We start from the raw sequence: 26,685 nt of genomic DNA on the forward strand, positions 1-26,685 counted from the left end.
GACCAAAAATATCAATCATAAAATTACCACTCGCAATAGGACGAATCCCATAGGATAAGGTTATATTGAGGGTGTCGAACCTCAAGGACTGCAGGAGTTTTATTATCAAAATTCGAAAGATTAAAATTAATTTAATTACAAAGAGAATTGATTTGATTTTCTTTAAAACTTAAAGTGCATGAAAATAAAAGAGATTTAAAATAAGAGAGAGTGTGTAGGGTATTGACTTCACCTCTATCCGCACAACAATGGTTAATCATAATTAATCCCAGAAATTCATTCTATGTATTTTATAAATAAACAAGAAACTACCTTATTAAAGAATAAGCATAATCTATCTTCGGTTGCCATGGATCGTCCACCTAACCACTAAGATGCGGTACGACCCATCTTCCCTAAGTATAAATGATCAAATTCTTTAACATGATACATACAATCAATGAATAAGTATAACCCATCTTTGGTTGGCACAGACTGTCTACCTAAATTACACTAAACTAGGGTGTAGTACAATACGTCTTCCCTAGACATGGCCTATCAAATCCTATTGATCATATATCAATTAAACCCATTGTATAACCATCATCATCATAATCACAGAAAACAAGAATGATTTGAGATCAATAAAAGTAAAATACTTTCTAAGACAAGAGAAGAATTTCACAAATATTGATTTTGAAATTTAAGAACAATTGCAGTTAATATGAAGAATAGAAATCAATTGTAGCAATCCTCATAGTTATACAATCAACATACATAAATTTAAAATCTAGAAATTAAATACAATCAAACCATTGTACTTTGATAGGGTTACATCAACACCCCACAAAGGGGTTTAGCCGCTCATGATCTTCTAAGCTACAAAACCAATTTTCTGATTTCTAGCTCTAGGAAGCGGTATGTCTTTTTTCTCAATCTTAGAGGCCTATTTATAGGGATTAGGAGAACCCTAAAAATACTAAGAATCCCAAAAAAATCGTAATTCAGTCTCCCAGTCGGATTGGGAAACCTAGAAAAACTTTCTTTATCAATTTGAGACTCTTTTTTGCCTTTGCTGCACGTGTGCGCTCGAGCGCATTGTAGCTACAGTAACGTGCTACAGTACCCCACTACAGTACTTGCTACAGTAAATCGCTACAGTAACTGAAATGCATTTTGAGCCCAAAATCAATGATTTTCTTGTATCTTTATTAAAGACCTGAAAACACAAAAATAAAACAAAATCAAATAAATACAAATACTAAGGAATTAACATATGCAAACTAAGGGGCTTGAATGTGCAACATTCGGCGCTTATCAGACCACACGAGCACTCGTATGAATAGTGTATTACCCCTTGTGCAAAACCCAATCGTACAATCTGAACATTTTTTACCTTTTGTGAACAGTACATGAGCGCTCACATGAATAGCACGCGGGCACTCATTGACTATTCATCAGACTATTGGACAATACCCAATTCGCACGGCTGAAAAGCATTTTTAACCCGTAATGAATAGTACACGAGCGCTTGACCCAATAGTACATGAGTGCTCGCACATTTTCAGAAATTCTCCTACGAAGCTCCCAGCTTTTCTACCCTATAAATACTCCCCTTCCCATGCCCTTTTCCACCCATTCTGCCCTTTGAGCCCTAGAGAAACCCTCCTCGGTTGATTTTTGAGAGTGGGGAGATTTGTGAGTGTTCTTGGAGAAGGAAGAGGTGTGGAGCTAGCTATCTTCTAAGGTGACTTCTTGATCCTTCTGTTATGTTTCCTAAATGTTGTTGCTACTCTCTTAATGTCATAAGCGCCATGACGAGTCCTTATATTCAGTTTTCTTATAAAAGCAAAGAATGATTTCGAAAGGTTTTAACCCGCCTTTGTTCTTGTTCTTTTTAAAAGTTGCATGTTTTGCACTTGGATGTGATTATTTCTTAACAATACCATGAATGTTTAAAAAGGCTTTGAACACTTTTTCTTTGATTCTCTTTAGTTGTATTACCTAATGGCTTATGTGTTTAATTTAAACCTAGGAGAGGAGTCACCAACCCATAGCCTTAGATAGAAGCCTAGAGGCATGTTTGGGGATTTCTGGCCAAACCCTAACCCCTAGCCGAACGCTCGCCCTAGGGAACGAGCGCTCGACTAGAGAGTAGGTTACACACCCCTTAACCCCAAAAATCTACACAAAGGTTTTAGCAGTCCCTTTTCATTAGATGGAACCTCATAGAGTTCTCTAGCACTGTTTATAACAAATGAGTAGTGTTTCGTTATAGCAGGGATTCGTGATGTCGGTGGACTCAAGCGAGCGTACGAGGTAAGTAAACACTTGTGAGCACTTCCTTTAAAATGTGGGATATGTCAGTTGACTGACCACACGTATGATACAAGCATGTCTACTTTTTGTAATAACTTGGTAACTATTTAATAACTAGTTGATAAGATGCATTGTATGACATGGTACACATGTACATGCGGTATAATGGCCATGTGCTTACTATATAGACTTGATTCTATGGTCAAATGGGTGTGTGATATATGGGCCTTGAATCCAATAGTTGTTTCGTGACCGTCGTAGCCTTAATAGGTGGTCACTACAGGACGTACAATATTCGTAGCGTGGGCCACCCGAGGTCGGTGTCGGTCGGGTGGCTAGTGTTATGGACAGTAGCGTACAATGGTCAGAGCACCGGCATTGTATTACAGCTCCCTCGGAATAACGCCAACTCTGCTACGAAGGGTTAATATCTCGGGTAGACCATATATGATAGTTATGACCTATAAAACATTAGTTTTTCTGCATTAAAATACGTAGGCAATTGCCGCCAGGAATACATCACTCTTTTATTTACTAAACAATTTACGGTGTATTAACGGAGACAACACCTCTCTTAAATGTTTACCAAAAGCTACACGTTTATTTCTGCTTAATAATAATGAGCTCATGTCATGCCCAATTGTGAGGTTTACTTACTAATTCGTTAGACTTACGCGGTTATTACTCTTATAGGGAGCTTGTTCCTAAAACCTAAGAGTGGTATGGTTGCCACTATAGACTTTGCTTTAAGATCTTCATGTTGTTATCAGGTTTGCTTTATATTATTGTTAGTTGCTCCATATCTTCATTTTTTAGGATTATACTCGTACCATAATGATTTATAGATTTCTCAGATTCATTTCACCTTCCTATGCATTAATTCTAATAATGCTTAGAGGAGCTGTTCCCCATTTAGCCAGTAGTTGGTCAGGCTGGCCAAGGCTAGTTTTGGGGGCGTTACACCTATAAAGCATTAGTTTTTTGCATTAAAACACCTAGGCGATTGCCGTTGGGAGTACACCACTTTTTCTCAACAAAACAATATTTTATGGTGTATTATTAGATACAACACATCTTGCAATCTTTATCACACTGCACGTTAATTTTTGCTTAATGAAAACTGGCTCATGTCGTACTAAACCATAAGTTTTACTTATTAAGTCGTTAGACTTATGAGGTTATTACGTCTTGAAGGATGCCTCTTTCTAGGATGAAGGGAGTGGCAAGGTCGTCACTATGCATTTATTTAAGGTTAAGATCTTCACATTGTTACTAGGTTTTATCAACTTATTGTTTCTATTAGTTGCTCTGTGTCTATGTTTCGAGGTTAATATATGCTTCCTTTATGGTTAGTAAAATTCTCAAATTATTTCACATTCCTATGCATTAACTCTGATGTATTATTTATTTAAGGCGGTTCCTCAGATAGCTGCCAGTTAACTATATTGGGGTAATTGCCAATAACCCTACCAGACTGGTCAATGCCAGATTTGGGGGCATTATATTCATAGGGAGGGAATGGGAGGAGTGGATAAGGTTGAGTGAGGTGGCTAGTAGGTTAAAATTGCTTTTCAGGCGAGCTCGAACGTTCAGTGTGCTATCTTCGAATGTTCGGTGTACTATTGTACTATTGAATCTAGGGTTTTACTCGAACGTTCCAATGGATGGCTCGAATGTTCGAGTCTCGGGATTCATCAAACGTTCAATTAGAGTTAAAAAAAAATATATATATAAAACATTGTTTTGGGTTTTTAGGAAAAATGGCTTAGGCCTTTTTGAATTAGAGTGTTTTTATAAGCTAGGACTTAATAAATGCATTTCCTTTTATTATTACCTTTATTAATAATTGGGGTATTACAGTTACAAGAACACGTCATGCAGTGCTTGAGTACCACATGGCTTGACCCAAGTGGCGGAGCCAGAATATTAACTCACATGGGGCAAAATTATAAAATTTAAAATGTTAAAAATATAATTGACGAAATAAAATGTAACTGTTGTTTCTTATTACATTGTTGTTAGTTGTTGTTGTGATGCGATGGTTTGCTTTCGTTAGCTCTGTTGTTATTTTTACTGTTAGCTGTGATCTGATGATCATGTTGGTAGGCTGATTTGGCTTCATGGATTGCTTTCCTTTGATTGCATTTGATGTTTTCTTGTTTCCATTCATATTTTCGTATTCCTTCTGTTCTCTTTTTCAATTACACCTTTACCTTATCATTATCTGGTTTGTGATGCTGTTCTTTCTATTGCATTCTAACTAGTCATCATATTTTTTTAACCATGATGAATTAAAATGACGTAATATTTTTTTAAATTGTGTTGGTGTAATTATTTGACAATGTCCTTTTTCTATATATGCTTTTTGAATTTGGTCTCTATCACTAGGATGGTAATCCAAAAAAAAAATTTCTTAAGGAATGATCTAGTGACAAATTTGTTAAATCTACTTCAATAAGAACTCATTTAGAATTTAATTGGAACTTAATAGAATTATTGTTGTCCTCTATAATTTCTAAAATTATATATTTCATACAATTAAAATATGCAACAAAAGCAATATATATTTATAAATAATTAATTTTAAAGATTAATATAAATATAGAAATTTAATCAATGTAAAACTTTACATACCTAAAACTTTTTTTTGACAAATTTCGCTTCCCAAAAAAAATATATTGATGGCAAATCACACTTAGACAATAGTGTTTCATATTCTATATATACTTATCAGTTTGTCAGGTCTTAGGTTTAGTTTACTTTAGTTTTGTTTTTTGTTTTTTTTTTTTTTTTCCTTAAGCAGAAATCAGATCTTAGGTTTAGGTTAAAGTGGTGCTCTTTTTTAAAAATAAAAATAAAATAAAATAAAAATAAAAATCTTGTTTGAAGTGGCGCTGCAACTTAGCCCTTAAGATTTTTTTTTTTTTTTGGAAACTTCACTTACCCCATTAAACTTTTGCGTTTTTTGTAGACACCTCCCATTGTTCAAAAACTCTCACTTTGATGTATCAAATTTTCATTTCTTTCCACTTTGCCCCTTCTGTTAGGATTTTGTAGTTAAATCAAACGGTCAAATGAGTAAAAGTCCTTTATACCCCTAATTTTTTTAAAAATTTTCAAATTTATCCTTATTTATAAATAAAAAATTATTATTAAAAAAATAATAAAAAAGTGAACCCCGGTGGGTCACAAGACCCACCGGGGGTCACTTGTGAAGTGGGACACAAAGTGACCCCGTCACTATTTTTTTAAAAATATATAATAATAATAATATGACCCATGGGTCACAATATGGGTGGGTTAGATCCACTGGTAAACCCACAGGTCAAGATTTTTTTTTTAAAAAAAATTATTTTTTAATAAAAAATAAGGGCAGTATTAGAATTTCACACCCCTCAGTTAGAATTTTACAGAAAATTCCAACAGAAGGAGCAAAGTGGAAGGAAACGAAAGTTGGATACATCAAAGTGAGAGTTTTTGAACAATGGGAGGGTGTCTACAAAAAGCGCGAAAGTTTGAGGAGGGTAAGTGAAGTTTCCCTTTTTTTTTTAAAAGCTAGCCCTTATGTAAAGTGAAGTCTTGACAAAAAAAAATATATATATATATATAATAATAGAAAACTCTTCCAAGTTTTATGTCAGCGCCACAATCTGCATTTTAAGTGTTTGTCTAGTTTCAAGGTTTAAAACTTCTACTTTTGGTTGACCTAATCCCTAATCTTGAAAAGCTGAAATAGAGACAGTGACTGGAGGGGAAAAAAAACCGTCAGGAGAAATTTTTGGGAGGTGAGGAGGAGCATTTGACCCCTCTTGTATCCCCCTCCCTCCACCCCTGCCTACCGTTACTAGGTAACCTTGATAGAATTTGTAACGACCTAGAAAAAAATGTTAGCCATATCTGGCTATGATACCAAAAAAACTAGTCAATTTGAAACTTTTCAAGAATTCATTATAAAGTTCAGTTTCGCCTAATAACTAAGAAATATAAAACATTGTATTCATGACTATATTTATAAATCACCTATTCTATGTGGGCTACTCCTCATATTATGTTTGCATCTATGTATTCCTCAATTGAACTTGGTGAATATCTTCCAATTTTCTTCATATTTGGGAGATTTTGACTTACTTCAATTTTTTGAAACCACCTTCGATTTATTTTAGCAATTTTTCTTAAATGATTTGTATTCATAGGTTGAAAGGACACAAAAAACCAAGAGTTTCACATCTACTCCTCTTCCTGTAACGTTTACCTCACAACCTTCTTCTGCAGAAATAAATCTAGTTATTACATTATCCATTCACATTCCAACAGTTACAAAGGATTGAATAGTGCGGCTGACATTATGTTTTCAATAGTGCTGATGTATTTATTTCTATAACAGCAAAAGTGTCTTTATGTATGCCATGTGTTATGCTTTTCTTTATATAAATGGAAAAGTCTCCACAAAATAGTGTGAGAGAAACAATTAAGTCTTCATATGGTATCAAAGCACTCATGACTTAAACAGTCTTTGTGTGATCCTCCCTTCTTCTTTTGTTCCCTTTCTTTTCTTTTCTCAACCTTTAATCCTACACCCATCTCTTATGGCTACTGAAACAAGTGGTACTGCCACTATTTCTCTCCCAAATATGCAACATTATTTTCAGCATAAATTAACCCGCGACAACTATTTAGTGTGGCGTGGTCAATTTCTTCCCTACCTCAAAGCTCACCGCCTTTTAGGTTACGTTGATGGTACTCTTCCATGTCTTGAACCCATGGTTGTTCCTAGCTCATCTGATACATCTACAATAGCATCCTCCTCCAATACTGATTCTTCTCTTATCCAAAATCCAGCTTACATTACTTGGTGTGTAATAGACAATTACTCCTTGCAGCCATTTTCACTACATTAACAGAGCCACTCTTGGCTCACATCCTCAATGCCTTCACTTCCCGTGACGCACGGCTCACTCTTGAGCGCTTATTTTCTCTCAAAATCAGGCTCGTGTTCTCAACCTCAAGTTCCAACTTGTAACTCTGAAAAAATCCACTCTGTCAATCTCGGATTATTTTCAAAAGTTAAAGGCATGGCTGATATGCTTGCTGTGGCAGACCAACCATTGGACGACTCCGACTTTAATTCTTATCGTCTTGCAGGATTGGGCTCTTAATATGATGCTCTTGTTACTTCAATTACCACTCGTGTTGAACCTATATCTTCGGAGGAATTATATGCCCATTTATTAATGCATGAAATGCATTTGGAACACTTATCTCCTTCTCTGGGTCTTTCAGGCTCCTTTTCCAATGCAGCCGTGAAGCGTGCCTACCCCGAATTTATTTCCAACCAACGGATCAGCACCTCTCAGCCCTCCTACCTCGGCTCCTCTCGTGGGTCCTTCTCCAACCGGGGTCACAGTGGCCATGGGTGCGGCTGAGGCTGTGGTCACCAACAATTTTCCTACGGCCAAGCTCCACGTGTTATATGCCAAGTCCTCAACAAACGTGGGCACTCTGCTATGAACTGCTATCATATGTTTGATCATGCTTTTCAAAGTGCTCCCAAGTTTCCAAAATTTAATGCCTTTGCTGCTAACTCTACTGCAGGCACTGACCAAAATTGGTATCCAGACATAGGCTCTACAAACCACTTGACCCCTGACTACAATAATCTCAGTCTTCAAGCCACTGAGTACACTGGTTCGGATCAGATCTGCGTTGGTAATGGTCAAGGTTTGCCAATCTTGCACACTGGTTTAGCTAAACTTCCATCTCATTCCTCTAATTTCTATTTACATAATATCCTGCATGTCCCTTTAATCCAGAAAAATTTAGTTTATGTAAGCCAATTTACTAGAGATAACAATGTTTCTATTGAATTTTTTTTTCCTTTTTCCTTTTCTGTTAAGGATTTGCAGTCGGGGACTACCCTCATCAAAGGGTGGACTAAGGGCGGTCTCTACCCTTGCCTTCCTCCTCAACCTCCACTGCCTCTCTTCCTTCTGCTTTTGTTGGTGAGTGCACTTCTGTTGGACGTTGGCATGATCACCTTGGTCATCTCACTATCTGCATCGTTCATCAAGTCATTTCCAAGTTTGGTCTTCCAACCTTTTCCAATAAAGCCTTGCCTATTTGTTCTTTATGTCAAATGGCCAAAAGCCATCGTTTACATTTTACTTTTATGTCTCAAGCACGTTTTCCTTTAGAACTCCTCTTTACTAATGTATGGGGACCCACTCCTTGTACTTCTGTTAATGGAAATAAATATTACCTTTTGTTTGTTGATTCTTTTAGTCGTTACACTTGGTTATTTCCTATTTGCTTAAAATTTGATGTTACAAATGTCTTTCTTCAATTTCAAAAATTAGTTGAATGCTTTTTTGATCATAAAATCAAAGCCGTGCAAAGTGATTGGGGTGGTAAGGTTCAAAGTCTTCATAAGGTTCTGCTTTCTCAAGGGATCGCTCATCGCGTTACTTGTCCCCATACTCACCACCAAAACAGAATGGTTGAGCATAAACATCGTCATATTGTTGAAACTTGTCTTTCTCTCCTTGCTCATAGTTCCGTTCCCCAATCTCATTGGGATGATGCTTTTCAAACTGCGTGTTTTTTGATAAATCGTATTCCCTCACCCGTCGTGTCCTATAAATCTCCCTTTGAGTTGCTTTTCCAACCTCTACTTGATCTTTCTCTTTTACGTGCGCTTGGTTCGGCATGTTGGCCTCTCTTACATCCATATAATAGACACAAATTGGATTTTCGATCCAAAACTTGTGTTTTTCTCAGGTATGGTTCATCTCCTATGGGCTATAAATGCTTTGATCCCGTTTAGGGGCGAACATATTTAGCTCGTCATGTCATTTTTGATGAATCTCTTTTTCCCTTCCAGTCTGGCCTCGTACCACCTCCTTCTAAGTCCCCTCCTCCAACTTCTTCAATCATTGCTCTACCAACACATGTTCATGATCTTACATCTACGTCTCACCTGCCTAGTATGTCTAGTGCGTCAACTCCACCTACCAATACCTATGCATCAAGTGTGCACCCAGTCCTTCACTTTCCACCTATCCCGTAGTGCCTTCCCAATTGCTTCCCGACTCATGCTCCAACACCCCTTCCCCAACCATTCCCATAGCTAGTTCCAATTCTCTTCCCTCCGGTCCTTCAGCAATTGCTTCCCTATGTATCCATCCTGTGCGAACCAAATTGTAAGATAATGTTGTTAAACCTAAACAATTTACTGATGGTACTATTCGGTATCCACTCCTCAAGGCCTTTACTGCCAGTCTCTCACATACAGATTCTAAACCTTCCTGCTTCACTGAGGTAGCAAAGTTTCCTCACTGGCAAGTTGCAATGAATGATGAGTTCATAGCTCTTCTGCGAAATGGCACCTGGGATCTTGTTCCTCAAAGCAGTGGCATGAATGTTGTGGGATGTAAGTGGCTCTATCGTATCAAAAGAAAGGTTGATGGGTCACTTGAGCAGTACAAAGCATGTTTGGTTGCAAAGGGGTTTCATCACAAGAAGGGGTTGATTTTGCTGAGACTTTTAGTCCAGTCATTAAGCCTGTAACTGTTCGATTGGTGCTTTCTCTTGCTGCTTTTTGCAGGTTGGGATATTCTACAACTGGATGTAAGTAATGCCTTCTTACATGGATACTTACAAGAGGATGTTTATATGCTTCAACCACTGGGTTTTAGTCTTTCAAGCTACCCCACACATGTTTGTAAACTAAAGAAACCATTATATGATCTTAAACAAGCTCCACGAGCCTGGTTCACTCGCCTCAGCACTAAATTACTTCAGCTTGGATTCATAGCAAGCAAATTTGATTCCTTACACTTCCGTCTTGTCACTAACATGCTTAGAATTTATGTTATGATATATGTGGATGACATTATTGTCACAGGCTCAAATCCATTAGCAATTTCTACTCTCATTCAGCAATTACAGAGTGAATTTGCCATAAAAAATCTGGGAGCGCTGCATTTTTTTTCTTCGTGTCGAAGCAGTCAAGACCAATGATGGTTTGATATTGCCGCAACAACGCTACATTTATAATTTGCTTAAACAATCAAATATGCTTACTACGAAACTAGTCACCTCTCCTATGGCTGCTACTACTTCCTTAAGCAAATTTGATGGCCCGAATTTGGAGGATCCTACGTTGTACAGGAGTACAGTGGGAGCTTTGCAGTATCTATCTCTCACAAGGCCTGATGTCGCATTTGCTGTCAACCGTGTTTGCCAGTTTATGCATCATCCATCTGTTTCACATTGGGCTGCTATTAAGAGAATTTTACGATACTTAAAGCATACCATTAGTCATGGTCTTCTTCTATGTAAATTCTCTACACCGCACTTGATTGCCTTTTCTTACGCTGACTGGGTTGGCTGTCTTGATGATCGCCAATCCACTACTGGCTACTGTGTTTTTCTTGGTAACAATTTGATCTCATGGTTCTCTCGAAAGCAACCCATTGTCTCTTGGTCAAGCACGGAAGCTTAATATCATGCTCTTGCCAATACAGCTGCGGAACTTGTTTGGCTTCAATCGCTCCTTCAGGAACTTGGTGTTTTTCTTCTGACGGCACCCATACTGCATTGTGACAATATTGTGGCTACTTATTGTTGTGCAAATTTTAATATACTCGCAAGCGCACGAATCGTTTATAGTTTAATGGATTGCAAGTGCGAGGTCGAACCCACAGAGAATTGTATTTTTGAAAGAGCAATTTAAATCTAAACTAATTAAATCCTAACCTAGTTCCAAAAGGGTTTCGATTTTGGTTTTAAAAATTAAAAGACAAACATAAACTAAGAGATAAAATACTAAGGTTCGAGAATTCACACTCACCGAATCATAACATACTTCCATGTTTATCAATATTAATATAAAGTTCTCACAATTAAAATCTTAGATATGTTTTACTTTGCTTCAAAATAATTAATCAAAACCATCTCATGTATCCATTCATTGCACAAATCACAATAAGAATCCAATGTCAATTAAATCATCAGATGTATCCGTAAATCACAAAAGATATCTAATCTTAATTGAAACACCAAATGTATACATAAAACAAATCACAAGGGATATCCAATTAGTTAGGCAAATAAAATCAAGCAATCCATTATGTGAAATTATCTTAAATCATCAAATGTATCTTTGAATCACAAAAGATATCAAAAAATCACTCCACACATTGAAAAGAAGTAAAACAATTGAAATATTAAACCCAATAAAATCAGATAAATAAAGACTTACAAGAAAGTATTGATGTTCTTCATCGGTGAGGCTTGATCCCAAACCTTAGTTGGGAATTTAACTCCATATAAAAATAAAACCTAAATCTAAGAAAACCTAAACTAAAAAAGCAAAATTGTAGAATTTTGCTCTATGGAATTCTATATCTTTTCTTGAATGCAAAGAAGTCTATTTATAGGCTTAGGGAAGTCCTAGAAGCCCTATTCAACCTAGATAATTCTGAGGTCTGTGTCCCAGTCAAAATAGAAGTCTGAAATCGGAATAGGATTCGTCCAGATTTGTGTCCTTTAATTACGGTGCAATTTTGGCATAGTAACCGTCCGAATTAGGAAAATCTTCTTTCATAATGAATTGTGTTATTTTGAGTTAGCTTTCCAATGCGACTTGAATCACTTCAATCAGATATTTGAACAGAAAGTTATGGTCAAAATACTATGACATATGTAGAATCTGAATTTGAATCCAATTCAAAATTTTATCCAATCTGAACTTTAATCAAATCTGATCTTTAATCCGATTTAACATTTTCTTTGATTTGGTTAAACTTAACCATATCATCTAGGTCATCTCAAATTATGCTTTCTTCCAAACTTTGCATTTTTTCTTTTAAAGCTGTAGTTTTTCTTCAATGATCTACAAAATACTAAAAACACAAAACTAACACAAAACATTAAATAACGACACATCTAAATGATTAACTAATGTAAATAAAGGGGTCCAAGTATGGAATAGCTGGCACTTATCGAACACCCCCAAAATTACATTTTGCTAGTCCCTTTGCAAAACAAAACGAAAAATAAAATTAAAAGCAAGAAACATAAATCATCTTTCGTGGGAGAGACGATTGCATTTAGCATATGCAACAAGCCTTTTAAACCACTAGGCATCCCTAGTGGACGAGTGAAGTCTCGTGAGGGCTTAACATGATTGATACCCACAAATATTGTGCACTATATTGTTAACAAGAAAGAATTTTCACATAAACCATGGTTCTTATTCATGAGCAAGCTTAAAAAGACAAACACCTTTATTACAGTCAATAGGAAATCCAAAATCAATTCACTCATAACTGGATAATTTAGACCTCATATGCTCTGAAAAGTGTAAAATGTAATTAGCATACAATCATGAAGCTTTTAGTTTAAGCTGAAGACAAGTTCCATAAAATTTGTAAAATATTATATCAAATGAAACAACCAAGGCAAGTTATGCTTTTTTTATTTTATTTTATTTTATTTTTACAGGCTTTGCAATGCCTAACTCCCTTAAACTTTCTAATTGACCTATGTAACAAGTGTTAGGCCAATGACTCCCAAGCCAGGTGGCTTTAGGGCACTAGATGTAAAACATCCCTAAGGGCATATCAACTTAAGTAAAAAAGGCTACGAAGTCAGATTAGCCATATCATAAATCAACACTAAACTTCACACCTTTTGACGCAAACACTCAAAGCTTAATAAGGCAAGAGATCCTGTTACTCAGTGGAAAACTCAACATGATCTTTCTTTTCTTTTTTCCTTTCCTTTTTATTTATTTATTTTTATATCTTGCAAGCCAATGGTTATTCATCAATAGGTCATCCAACAAATCACAAAGAGAACAAGCTTAAGTTCAAACATCATACCTCACAGAAAACATGCTAATGTGCTCATAAAGATTTATTTCAAAACAAGTGAAATCTCTTTAACCTAAAAAATAAGTTAAAGGACTCAGACTTCTACCGACATAATGATGATGTTTAACCCTTTAAGCAAGTCAATGAAAAGCAAACCACAGTCACGGTTTAACTCAAACTTGACAAAAACATAGCATAATTTTTTTTTTTCAAAATTTTTTAGTCAAATAAAAATAAACAAATAAGAACAAAAATAAACAGACAAAGTGTTTTTCCATACCCCCAAACTTAAAATTACACATTGCCCTCAATGTGTAGTATAGAAATACATTACCGGAAGTAAGGAAATCTGAGTATGAACAAGACCAGGGCGTCCCCCAAACTTAAACAACAAAACACACGTCAACAAAACTAACAACAATATTTTCATAGAAACAAACATCAAAAGATTAATTGCTATTATAAACAAAAAAAAAAATAAAAGTAACATGTAGTGAAAAATGACAGAAAGAATTTGTGGAGTGAAGTTGAAAAAATAAACTGGAGGAGAGAAGTTTACAGCGCTTCCCCCTATCATGCAAATGTCCAACCAATCCCTTCCACCCTTTCTTCTTCAAAACTTCATAGCCCTCTGGAAGGATGTTTCGCCATCTTATGTAAACTTGCTTGCTTCGTCGGATCTTCTTAGGAAAGTGGTTCCTAAATTTGTGTGCTTGTGTGCATAAGTCCTTGAATATCTTGACATAAGATGGCTCTTGATGTGTCTCAAGAGGGACAGTGATGCAGGCAGGAGCTTTAGTACTCACTTCCATGTTACTGGACAGATTAGGATCTGTTGGGAGCTCACTGTTCTCATGGTGCTCAATTTGCTCTGTGTGCTCAACTTGCTCTTCTTTTTCTTCCTCCTCAATGTTATCCATGATTTCCTCACTCCCAAGCGTGGTGGTGGCTTGGGCATGCTCATGATAAGAATTTTCAGAATCATCCTCATCAATCATGTAATGCCTTTCAGTCATCAATTGATTTTGAAACTCTTCTTCCTCTATTCTGTTGAATTCAGCAACTAGATGACCGATCTGTCCTTCCAACTTTGACATAGCTTGATGAGTGAAGTTTTTAAGCTCTTGTATGGTTTGGGAGTTGGAATTCTTGAGCTCTTGTATAGTTTGATTATTGCTCATGTTAGTATTCTCCATATCTTGCATGTTCTTATCAATTGATTGCATGAATACTTTCATCATGTCTTCCAGTGATGACTGTGGTGTAGGCTGTGGCATTTGAGTAATGGATTGATCTGCAAGTGGTTGAGCTTGGTGATCAAATTGCGGATATTCTGAATGGTGCAATTCATCAAATTGGTAAGCATAATTTCCTGTTGCCTGAGCTGACCATGAGAAATTAGATTGATTATTCCATCCTGGGGTGTAAAAATTGAAATTTGATTCAAACCCTGGGGTGGAGATATTAGTGTTCATTTGTTCATATGGAAAATCAGAAACTTGTCCCTAGTGTGGACAATTACTAGAACTATGATAAGGATTGGAGCAGTATGAACATGGCTTATACGTGTAAAATTTTGGAGGGTAGTTAGTAGGAGTTAGTGTCCTATAACTAGGAGATGCATTAAAATCATTAAAATGAAAATTCATGCTTCCCCCTCACTTTTTAGCACATAAAACATTAACCATTTTTTTTTTATATATATTTTTAAATAAAATAAACTAAAAAAACAACTAACACAATAAAATTAAAAAAAATTAAAACTAAAATTTAAAAACTCACAAAAGGACTAAAAATAAATTTTTGGCAAAGATCTACGGAACTGCTGCCTTCGCTGTGAATGCGCTCAATCACGCTGATGTGCGCTCGATCGCATTTGAGTGAAGATGTGGCAGTTAACGAGCACAGGTGCACTTGAGCTTGCTGTCTTGGCCTCGAGTGCGCTCGATCGCACTAGCAGGGGTGTGCGGAAGGCGCTGCGGTAGAACTGTAAAACAAGCCAAACAAAACAAAAAAACAACCAAAAAAATCTTCTTTATATATATATATATATATATATATATATATATATATATATATATATATATATATATATATATATATATCACGAATAAAACAAAACAAATTGCAGAAAAATAAAATCCTAATCATAACTAGTAGATGAATAAAATTAATTTAGAAAGAAATTGGTTTCAAAAATAAACAATTCCCAACAACGGCACCAAAAACTTGTTGTGCAAATTTTAATATACTTGCAAGTGCATGAATCGTTTGTAATTTAATGGATTGCAAGTGCGAGGTCGAACCATAGAGAATTGTATTTTTTAAAGAGCAATTTAAATCTAAACTAATTAAATTCTAACCTAGTTCCAAAAGGGTTTTGATTTTGGTTTTAAAAATTGAAAGATAAACATAAACTAATTAAAATAAACTAAGAGATAAAATACTAAGGTTTGAGAATTCACACTCACCGAATCATAACAACATACTTCCATATTTATCAATATTAATCTGAAGCTCTCACAATTAAAATCTTAGATATGTTTTACTATACTTCAAACAATTAATCAAAACTATCTCATGTATCCATTCATTGCACAAATCACAAGAGGAATTCAATATCAATTAAATCTTTAGATGTATTCGTAAATCACAAAAGATATCTAATCTTAATTGAAACACCAAATGTATCCGTAGAACAAATCACAAGGGATATCCAATTATTTAGGCAAATAAAATCTAACAATCAATTATGTGAAATTATCTTAAATCATCAAGTGTATCCTTGAATCACAAAAGATATCCAAGAATCACTCCACACATTGAAAAGAAGTAAAACAATTGAAATATTAAATCCAATAAAATCAGATAAATAAAGACTTACATGAAAGTATTGATGTTCTTCATCGGTGAGGCTTCATCCCCAACCTTAGTTGAAAATTTAGCTCCTCATAAAAATAAAACCTAAACTAAAAAGAGAAAAACTGTAGAATTTTGCTCTCTGACATTCTATATCTTTTCTTAAATGCAAAGAAGCCTATTTATAGGCTTAGGGAAGTCCTAGAAGCCCTATTTAACCTAGATAATTCGGAGGTCTGTCTCCCAGTCAAAATAGAAGTCTGAAATCGGAATAGGATTCGTCCAAATTTGTGTCCTTTAATTTCGGTGCGATTTTGGCATAGTAACCGTCCTAATTAGGAAAATCATATTTCACAACAAATTGTAGTATTTTGAGTTGACTTTCCAATGCCGCTTGAATAACTTCAATCCAATATTTGAGCAAAAAGTTATGGTCAAAATACTGAGACGTGTACAGAATCTGAATTTGAATCCAATCCGAAATTTTATCCAAGCTGAACTTTAATCAAATCGAATCTTTAATCGGATTTAACCTTTTCTTGGATTTGGTTAAACTTAACCACATCATCTAGGTCTTCTCAAATTATGCTTTCTTTTAAACTTTGCATTTTTCCCTTTAAAGCTGTAGTTTTTCTTCAATGACCTACAAAATACTAAAAACACAAAACTAACACAAAATATTAAACTACGACACATTCAAATGATTAACTAATGTAAATAAAGGGGTCCAAGTATGGAATATTTGGCACTTATCACTTATCTTACGGCTAACCCAGCTTTTCATTCGAGCACCAAACACATAGCCATTGATTATCATTTTGCTCGTGACAAAGTCGCCTCCAAACATCTTCAAGGTAAATTTTTGTCCAGCAAAGATCAACTAGTTGATGCTCTTACTAAGCCACTGGCAACTGCTCGGTTCTCTTCCTTAGTTTTCAACCTCAACGTGCGTCCCTTACCGTAGAGCTCTAGGGAGCGTGTAAGGACACAAGAAACCAAGAGTTTTACATCTACTCCACTTCCTGTAACATCTACCTCACAAACTTCTTCTGCAGAAATAAATCCAGTTGTTACATCTTCCATTCACATTCCAACAGTTACAAAGGATTGAATAATGCGGTTGCCTTTATGTTTTCAATAGTGCTGTTGTATTTCTTTAACAGCCAAGTGCCTTTATGTATGCCATGTGTTGTGCTTTTCTTTATATAAAAAAAAAGTCTGCATCGAATAGTGTGAGAGAAACAATTAAGTCTTCATACAGCTTAAATACGTAATTGAAACACTTAATTCATGAGCATTTGTGTTCGTTAATTGCATTATTAAGGGTAATTTTGTCTTTTCAATCAATTACGTCCTCAACACGTGTGGCATAAATGTTGGATAATTTTGATATGAGTGCTGCTGCTATACAGTCAAGGCAGAAAACATGAGTTTTCTGCCTTCCACTCAAATGCTGCCACCTCATTATGTTTCAACATATAAAATAAACTTGGTTTTACATGATAATAACCCACATAGCTGCTGCTAAAAAAAAAAGAAAAAGACCCAAACACCAAGCTTCACCGAGAAGCTTGGTTTCACGTTGGTTTCACGCTGCCCCTTCCCCGCGAAGCCCACGCCGCCACCTCCCGCGAAGCCCACGCCGCTCAGCTTTGCACCAACCAGCCACCCAGCTCCGCCCACGCCCAGCTCCACCAAGCCCACTCCGCCAGACTACTCCGACGATTCACCAACACTGCTCTGGCCTCGAGGGAATTTGAAAAAAATCAGTCCTCCGCCCGTGAGTTCTGAGAAATTTTGTGATTACTACTACATGTGTTTTGAGTTGGGGTTGTAACTTTAGTTTGAAAAATGTTTTGTGTAGTATTAGCGTCCCTTTTTTTTGTGCCCTTAGTGCCAATTTTTTGTGTGTAGTATTCCCCTGTTTCAAAAATGATTTTGTATTATTGTCATCTAGAGTATGGAAGTGTAAAATGGTTTTTATGTAACTTTAAGGATATCAATTAGGATGCTGTTAAAGGTTCCCTTTTCACTGATTGTTGGAGTTTTACAATAAATATATGTTATGTTTGTGTTTGTGGTTGTGGTTGTGATTGTGTTTTTGTTTTTGTTTATGTTAAAGTAGGTTGTTATCCTCTTGCAGGGTCACTAGAATGAGTGTTAATAGTAAAGAATTTGAGATAATCTCATGTGGTGATGAGATTATTGAAGATGAACAAGTTGTGGTAGAAGACCAAAGTAATTTGAAGCAACCTTTGTGTAATGGTCCTGTGGAACCATGTCTTGGTATGGAATTTGATGAATTAGAAGATGCTCATGCATGTTATAATGCTTATGCAAGGCGAGTAGGTTTTAGCATTCGCAAAAATCATACTCGACTATCGAAGGATAAGTCATTAATTGCGTTGGAATATGTTTGTTCAAGGGAAGGGTTTCGTCATAAAAATTGTCAAAATAAAATTTATACAAAGTCGGAGCCCGCAGAAACAAGGGTATGATGTAAAGCACTTATGGGTTTGAAGAAAGTGGAGTCAAAATGGATTGTATGTAAGCTTGTAATTAAACATAACCATGACCTCCTTTCTCCTAGAAGTACAAGTTTGCTTCGTGGACATAGAGTGGTAACAAGTGCCCAAAAGTGTCTTATAGATAAACTCAATGAGTCCGGTGTAGCTCCAAGGAAAATAATGTCGGTGTTGAGTAAAGAATCTGGTGGTGATCATAATGTTGGTTGTATTGCTAAAGATGTTCAAAATTACTTGAGCAATAAAAGAAGACTTATTTTTGGAGAGGGAGATGCACAAAAATTGTATAATTATTTTCTCGAGAAACAAATCAAAAACCCGGGTTTTGTTTATGCAATCCAAGTGGATGAAAATGGATGCATGGGCAATTGCTTTTAGGCAGATGCTAGATCACGAGCTGCATATCAATATTTTGGAGATGTTGTTACTTTTGATGCTACTTATTTGACAAATTGTTATAAGATGCCTTTTGTTCCTTTCACTGGAGTTAACCATCATCACCAATCTATGATGTTTGGATGTGCTTTGCTCATAAATGAAACCGCTGAATCTTACATTTGGCTATTGAAAACATGGCTTGAGGCAATGCTTGGACGTGCTCCTTCTACAATCATTACAGATGATGACAAAGCTATGGGTAAGGCAATTGCAGAGGTACTGCCGAATACCACTCATAGATTGTGTTTGTGGCATATTTTACAGAAAGTTCTTGAACATTTGGCTCATATATATAATAAGTATCCATCTTTCCAAGGAGATTTTCAGCATTGTATTCATAGTACAATCACAATTGAAGAGTTTGAGATGGAATGGAGTGAACTTATATGTAAGTATGGCTTGGGAGAGAATGATTGGTTGCAAAATATTTATAGTCGACGTGAAAAGTGGATTCCGGCTTACTTGCGAACCACATTTTGTGCCGGCATGTCTACTACTCAAAGGAGTGAAAGTATGAATAAATTTTTTAAAGATTATGTACGTTCAAGCACAATGGTGAGTGAGTTTGTCTATCAATATGAAAAAGCCCTGGATGCACGTTACTTTAAAGAGAAAGAAAGAGATGTCAAGACAAAATCTTCTAGACCGATTTTGAAAACATGTTCCAAGATGGAAGTAGAGGCGGCAAAGGTTTACACAAGAGAGTCTTTTTTGATGTTTCAAGAAGAGTTATTTAATAGTCAAAATTACTACTCATCTAAACATTGGGAAGAAGGAGGGATGAAGATATATAGGGTGGCCTTACATGGGAGACAAAGTCCATTTTATGAAGTTGCATTTGAAGTTCTTGAGCAGAAAGCTATTTGTACATGTCATAAGTTTGAATTTGTTGGAATTCTGTGTAGGCACATTCTTCAAATTTTTTTGAAGAAATCTTTGGTGGACACTATTCCCCAACATTATGTTTTAGAAAGATGGACGATCAATGCTAAGAGTCGCATTATACATGGCATTTCTATTGATGATAATCAAGTAGGAAAACCAGATTATTCCACATTGATGAGAAATACCTTAATGATGCAATGTTATGAAGTTGTAGAAGCGGGGTGCAAATCAAAAAGAAAATCTGAACATCTTCGCATTGGTTTACAAAAGCTTCATCAAGAGCTTCTCACAATGGATGGTGATTGTGATAAAGATAAAAAGGATGATGATATAGGTAGCGTCGAGGGTAATGTGTTGAGCAGTCAAGTACTATCAAACCTTACATTCACTTTGCAAGATCCTGTACATGTTCGTTGTAGAGGAAAACCAAAATCTTTGGGACAAAAAAATCCAAAAGAAAACAAGAAAAGAACATGTACCATTTGCAAGCAAACAGGGCATGTGAGAACCAATTGTCCTTCCCATAAGCAAGCAAGGTATTCTATTTGTATTTTGAGATTTACAATAATTTACATTAAAATGCATTTTGATTTAGTTCACATTAAATTTTTATTTTCTTTAGGAATATTGTGAGGGCAGCTACCTTATCAAAAAGAAAAAGAGAGGACAATATGAGGGCAGCTAACTTAAGGGTGATGGATCATCAAAGTTTAGTAGAGGTAAATTTTATTATATCATATCCTCTATCAAAGTAATTTTGGTTCATTATATAATTCTCATTTTTTGTGAATCATTTATAGGACATTTTGCCAACTATGGAGTATCCAGATGCAACTGAGTTTGCCATGTCTCAAGATCTTGTGGATTCATCTACTATTGACATTGGTGCAGACAACATCACCTCCTTGAAGTTGTAGTGGTAGTGGTAGTGGTAGTGGTCTATAATGTGATTTTTTTTGTAGCTAAATGGTTGTACTGGCAGTTACATTCTCTGTAGTGTGATTTTTTTTTGTAGCTGAATGGTTGTACTGGCAGTTACATTTTTGGCAATATGATGTGTATGGTGAAATTGTGGCTAAGTGTGTAGGAGGGCTAATCAGGCTGCATATTTTAGCTAGGGAGACCTTGAACTTTTGTTTTCCCAAATTTTGGAATGGGGATGCTACTTGAGCATCTGTCATGTTGTAACTAAAGAGCTTCCTGCTCTTTTCTGATTTGATTCAATAAAAATCGTTTCTTTTCTTCAAATATATGTATATATATATGATGTGTATGGTTGTATTGTGTCAGTTACATTTTTGGTTGACGTTTTTGGCAATTTTACAATTGCAATTCCTTTCAAACTACATACAAATTCATCAACAAAACAATTCACTGCAAAGCCAACATCAATCCACTGAACAAATCAACCCACTACAAAGCCAACATCAATCCACTGCAACTATACAAATTCATCACATTTTTGCACCACAAATTGATGTAAAAACAACAAAATAACCCAGACTAAAAATATGAGAAAACTGTGGATTTGCTACCTATAATCACTCAACAAATCAATCCACAACATCAATCCACTCAACTACACAAATTCCATCATATGCACTACAAGTTGATGTAAAAGCAACTAAATAACCAGGAAAAAAAAAAAAATCTGAGAAGCGATTTCAGCCAAGAGCCTTCCAACAGGGGATCAAACAAGCGATATCAGGCTGGTGGGCTGGGCAGCCTGCTGGTGCTAGGCGGTGGGCAGCCAGATCGACAGGGGATCGGCCTGCTGGGGGCGTTGGATTTTCGAAGTTGATTTCAGGTGATTTCGAAGCCGATTTCAAGCGATTTCAGGCTATTTCGACTTCCAACAGTGGGCTGCTGGGCGGTGGGCAGCCGGCTGGGCGGTGGGCAGACGGCTGGGCAATGGGCAGCGGGCTGGACATGGGATCGGCCTGGGCGTGGGTGCAGGGGAACGGCTTGCTGGTCTGGGGAACGGCCTGCTGGGTGGGGGCGGTGGTCAGATTGTTGGGCGGGAGCGGTGGGAACGGCCTGCTGGGGCGGGGGCGGTGGGAACGGCCTGCTGGGCGGGGCGGTGGGCAGTGGGCAGCCGGTGGGCACCTCGGTGGGCAACAAGCAGGGGCTGCGTTTTTCGATTTCACTTTGCAACGATGGATTGATTTTAAGAGGGGTGGTATATTGTAGTGTGGGTAATTACATTTTATAAGTTAAAAGAAGCTGATGTGTCATCACCTGGTTGGTTGGCGTAAATTAGGCCATTTATGCCATGACCGAACGGAAGATATCCCCTTTTGATATTTCAAGTATCGAACACATGACCACTTTTTCATCTATTTTAACGTCTAATGCTTATAGAATGACGTTAATTTAATAGTGTAGATAACAAAGTAGTGATAGTTTAAGGAGTAAATGATGTTCCATAATCCTGTTGAAGAGGATTTTTTTTTTTTCTTTCTTTCTTCATGTTTGGGTTGAAAATTTGCTTTCACGTGATACAAAAGTAAAAAAAGTTTAAAAATTTTTATTAGTAAGTTTCCCCTTCTCCGAACTTCCAACCAATTTGACAAATACTCCTTGAACTTCAAACTCTCTCACTTTACTCTCTTGAACTTTCAATTTCTATCATTTTTCCCCATCTGTTTCTTTTCACTGTTAAACCGACATTTTGTGCCCACTATACCCTCAACCAAAACTACATCGTTTTGGACTCCAAAACTATACCGTTTTGGGCTCCAAAACTATACCGTTTTAGGCTCCAAAACTTCATCACCACCTAGCCCAAAACGACGGTGTTTTGAGCATTATATTAAAAAAAAAAAAAAAAAGACCAAAATCGGGGTGGTTGGAGCCACCCCTAGCTGGTTTGGGAGTGGTCGAACCACCCTTATAGGCATAAAAAGTCAAACCGTTTGATTTTAATGTTGAAAACTAATAGGGGTCTAAAGTAAGAGCAAATTAAAGTTCAGGGGTCCAAAATAATAGATTTGAAAGTTGATAGAGACTTTGTCAAATTAGCTGAAAGTTCAGAGAGCAAATTGAAGTTTACCAAAAAGTTATTTGTTAATATTTTAACAACTTTTAAGTAAAACAAAGTAAAAAAAATAAAAAAATATAGCAAACAGACAATTGGTTCTTATATTATCTCACCAACGGATTCGAATTTGGCACGTGGACCCAAGTTACCAAACACGTGTATGCGACTGCACAGTACTAGAGCAAATTAAAATATATTATTATACAACATTAAGTGACGGACCAATAATGTGAGGCCACGCCACCATCTGATTTTCCTACCGACGCTTTCGCTGGCCCAGCGCCCAAAAAAGCATCAACAAGCCAGGGGTAGAAAGGTAGTTTCGAATCCTGCAATTACCATAGCAAAAGTGACCTTGGAAGGTCACACCGTGTCACTCTCTTAACAAAGCACAGAGAGAAAGAGAGAGAGATTCCAACAGAAGAGAGAGAGAGAGGGGGAGAGGGAGAGAGTAAGAGACGTACGGCAAAGGGGACTCTTCAGATTCCTGGTTTCAATCTGTTTCTCTCTCTCTTTGAACTCACTTTTCTCTCCCTATAAATGTATGCGATTTATGACTGGCGCTAAACGACAACTCAGCTCCAGCTGTGTTTTCTTTTCTATTTCTTTTCATGTTCAGATCTGTGTTCGTTGACACCAAAAATTTTTGTTCTGGTAAATGTTTGATCTGGGAGATACCCTTTTGATTAATGTTTTCTGTTTTCAAGTCTTGGTTTTTGTTGTCAGAAAAAAAAATTTTGAAAATTTTTTATTTGTGGTAGTTGGTGTATGTTTGTTTATTTGGCGGTTGGTATGGTGGGGGTGAAGTCACTGGAGGCAGCGGTTCATCGATCTCTTCCTGGGAATTTGTTGCAACACAAAACATGAATCGGTCGATAAACCTCTGCATCCAGCGCTCACCTCTCTCTCATAGTTTAGCATTTTTCTTTGTTACTGTATACCATATTCTCTGTTTGGTTGCTGAGAAATTGAAGGGAAAATGATAAAAAAATTATGTTATCCTTTTACTAAGTGGTATACGCATATGTGCAGAAGGGGGGGGGGGGGGGGGGGGGGGGGGGGGGGGGGGGCGGGGCGGGGGCGGGCTTTACTTGGTTGAGCCTTTTGTGTCCATTACACCATTTTTCAGTGACCACCAACCCATCTGTTCATTTTTGTTTATTATTCTTTTATGGATTGTAAACTATGGATTTATCTGTAGATCATCGATGCGTTTCTTTTGTGTTATAATATATTTTTGACTAATTTGCAGGTTTTCAGATGAATGAATTGTGGCTAGGAAGTGGCCTTTCCAGATGAGTGGTTTTTGAATGTGCTAATTTTATATAATATGTTTGTCATGATAATGCTTACTTTTATGATGATAACGACTATGTTAATCATATGAAGAAGAAAAAAAAAACATGTTTTTACATGATGATGATGACAGCAGCGGTGATTGTTTGACTTTAATCTTGTATTCATTTTTCTCATTTGGTAAAAGTAACGAATTTCTGGGAATTTCTTATTGTTTGTTCTTTAGCAAGTTGAACTTATTACTGTGCATGATTCTTGTTAAAAGCATACTGGTTCAGAAACTTCTTTTTTTAAATGAGGGTCTGTCTGTCTTCTCTGTTCTTAATATAATTTCTATAGATTTTTACCCTGAATCAGTTGTTCATAAACTTCTTATGATGGAAAACTACGGCTATGGAAAATTATGTGAAAACATAATTATTGTTTTACATTTGTTGTGCTTCAAAATGTATAATATAATACATCCATTTTCTCAAAGTTTTCCATGATTCTCCCAAGACCAATCATTCCCATGTGTTTTGGTCCTAGTAAATCATTGAAGGAGATGAATGGAAGGTGGGAAGTGGGTACTCATTATTATGCTTACCCAAATTTATTGTCTAGTTTTAGCTTCATTTCATGGTGCCACTTTCTTGAGGTTCTAACTATGAACTTACAAAGGAGAAAAAAAAAAACATATGAGAATTATTGGAATTAATTCAATGCCAATTATGTGTCATTTTCTTGAGCAGGTGGGTGTAAAGTTATTACTTGTTTTCTTTCTCTCATAAGGGGAACAGTATCTTTGAAAGGAGGATTTGAAGTGGCTATATGGAATTGAGGGAATCATAGTTGAGTACAAGTTGGCAGAGTATCTTCAATCTTAGAATGGAAATTAGTTAAAGTTGAAATAAATTCTACTACCCAGAATGTTGTCTTGGAACACAAGTATCTGCTAGAATAGTAGAGGGGAAAAGAATCTATGAAAACTACAGCATGCTGTGGACAATCCATTGTTTGGTTCTTTATGCTGATCCATTACTTGAAATTATCCAGCATGCCAACCTCATTATTCTCTTGTCATTCTAGTGGAATAATCATCATTTTGATTCCTTTCTTTTTTTTTTTTTTTTTTTTTTTTTTCTTCTTTTAATTTTGTTCTTCTGTTGTTACCATTGTAATTTGACTATATGGGCATCACCTTTTTTGTGCCAAGAAAAAGATCAGTCAACAAAACAAATGAAGCCCCAACTAAACTTTACCTTAAGAGTCCTCCAAGAAGACATCTCAATGGTAAATTTTCAACCCATCTAAGCCTATAATGAGGGGGTGAGCTTTGATTGTATGGAGTGGTACAATATCTGACCTCAGTAGATTCCCCATTTGAAAGCTTTGCGGCCAAAAAAGTTTAGCATATAATTTGTGTTTCTTTCTAGTTTTGACTAATCAGCCAAGAAAAAAAAAAGAAAAGAAAAGAAAAGGATATTCATGGTTTTAAACTTTTTTTCCTGAATAGTTGTAGAAAAGTTAGGCTGAGATGGTGATCATGAACTACCTTTGTCCCCATTCAAATGTTGTAATGGACCAAAATATCTGCAGATAATGAAGATGACATGATAGGGTTGGTGGTGACAACGTGGGATAATGTGTGCCTAAGAAAATGACCACTATGGCATGTTAAACATGACGGGAATGGCATCTTGTCATGTATATGATGGGCATGATGGGCACTTACAACATGTACAATTTGATTGTGTGCATAGTGTCGGGTTGTTTGCTCTCTTGGCCCCTAAATCTATTATTAGGTGGCACCTTTTATATACAACTCCTTTGCTCTCTCCTTGTGTGTAATTGGGATTTCAAATGCTTGTCTATTGAAGCTATTCACATCGCAGGTTGGAGCCTAGATGGGTTAAGCTTTGCCAAACGAATTTTAAATATTGAGCTAATACGGCAGCAACAAACAAAATTCAAAATATTGAGGCCAATCCATATTGGTCAAATTGAAAGATGGGCACTTGCAAAATAAAGAGAGCAACGTAGGGTCGAGAGGTAAAGGAGGTGGTCCCTAATGGGTGCTTCATGAGAGAAATATTCAATAGAGGGAGTTTTGGGTAATAGAGGGCATACCCTTCTTTTGGGATTTGTAATCTTTTTATGAACTCTTTAGAGGCAGTCCCTGATAGGTGGTGCTTGTTGATTTTTTTGCCACATAGAGGGCTCATAGTTGTGCAATAGCTTATAGCTAATATTCTAAGGGGCAGGTGGCTCTTAGGCTTTACAACTTCTTGGTTGAGTGGACCCTTAGTTATTTATTTTCGTAACAGTTGCTCCTCAATCTTATGCTTAACCTGTCTATCGGGGTTATCTCTAGCCTTCAAATATTGAGCGTGGAGTATTGGCTTCAAATGTCTTTTAAGATTTTGACCTGAACTAGGGTTAAGAAAATCATTAATTCGGACCCAAGGGTTAATAAGGACAAGGTTTGGCA

General features: G+C 36.4%; 1 protein-coding gene, 2 long non-coding RNA genes and 1 pseudogene across 3 annotated transcripts; all 4 read left to right on the top strand.

The window, feature by feature from the left end:
- The first annotated feature begins 10,399 nt into the window (after positions 1 to 10,399).
- On the top strand, positions 10,400 to 18,934 carry LOC148584469 (protein FAR1-RELATED SEQUENCE 5-like; annotated as a pseudogene).
- Positions 18,935 to 19,126: 192 nt separating this feature from the next.
- Positions 19,127 to 22,069, top strand: LOC148584470 (uncharacterized). The gene is made up of 4 exons (XM_088518467.1): positions 19,127 to 20,415; positions 20,502 to 20,598; positions 20,680 to 20,764; positions 21,516 to 22,069. The coding sequence occupies exons 1-4, from the start codon at positions 19,142 to 19,144 to the stop codon at positions 22,067 to 22,069; spliced, it is 2,010 nt and encodes a 669-aa protein (XP_088374593.1). The 5' UTR covers positions 19,127 to 19,141.
- A 1,246-nt stretch (positions 22,070 to 23,315) lies between these two features.
- LOC132184459 (uncharacterized) lies at positions 23,316 to 25,306 on the top strand. The gene is made up of 2 exons (XR_009440564.2): positions 23,316 to 23,573; positions 24,172 to 25,306. It is a non-coding gene; the product is annotated as an uncharacterized LOC132184459 (long non-coding RNA).
- Positions 25,307 to 25,333: 27 nt separating this feature from the next.
- LOC148584471 (uncharacterized) lies at positions 25,334 to 26,031 on the top strand. The gene is made up of 2 exons (XR_015912880.1): positions 25,334 to 25,487; positions 25,794 to 26,031. It is a non-coding gene; the product is annotated as an uncharacterized LOC148584471 (long non-coding RNA).
- Positions 26,032 to 26,685: the final 654 nt, after the last annotated feature.

Source organism: Corylus avellana, chromosome 7 (genome assembly GCF_965113065.1).
Source record: "Corylus avellana chromosome 7, dhCorAvel1.hap1.2, whole genome shotgun sequence".
NCBI classification, from domain to species: domain Eukaryota; kingdom Viridiplantae; phylum Streptophyta; class Magnoliopsida; order Fagales; family Betulaceae; genus Corylus; species Corylus avellana.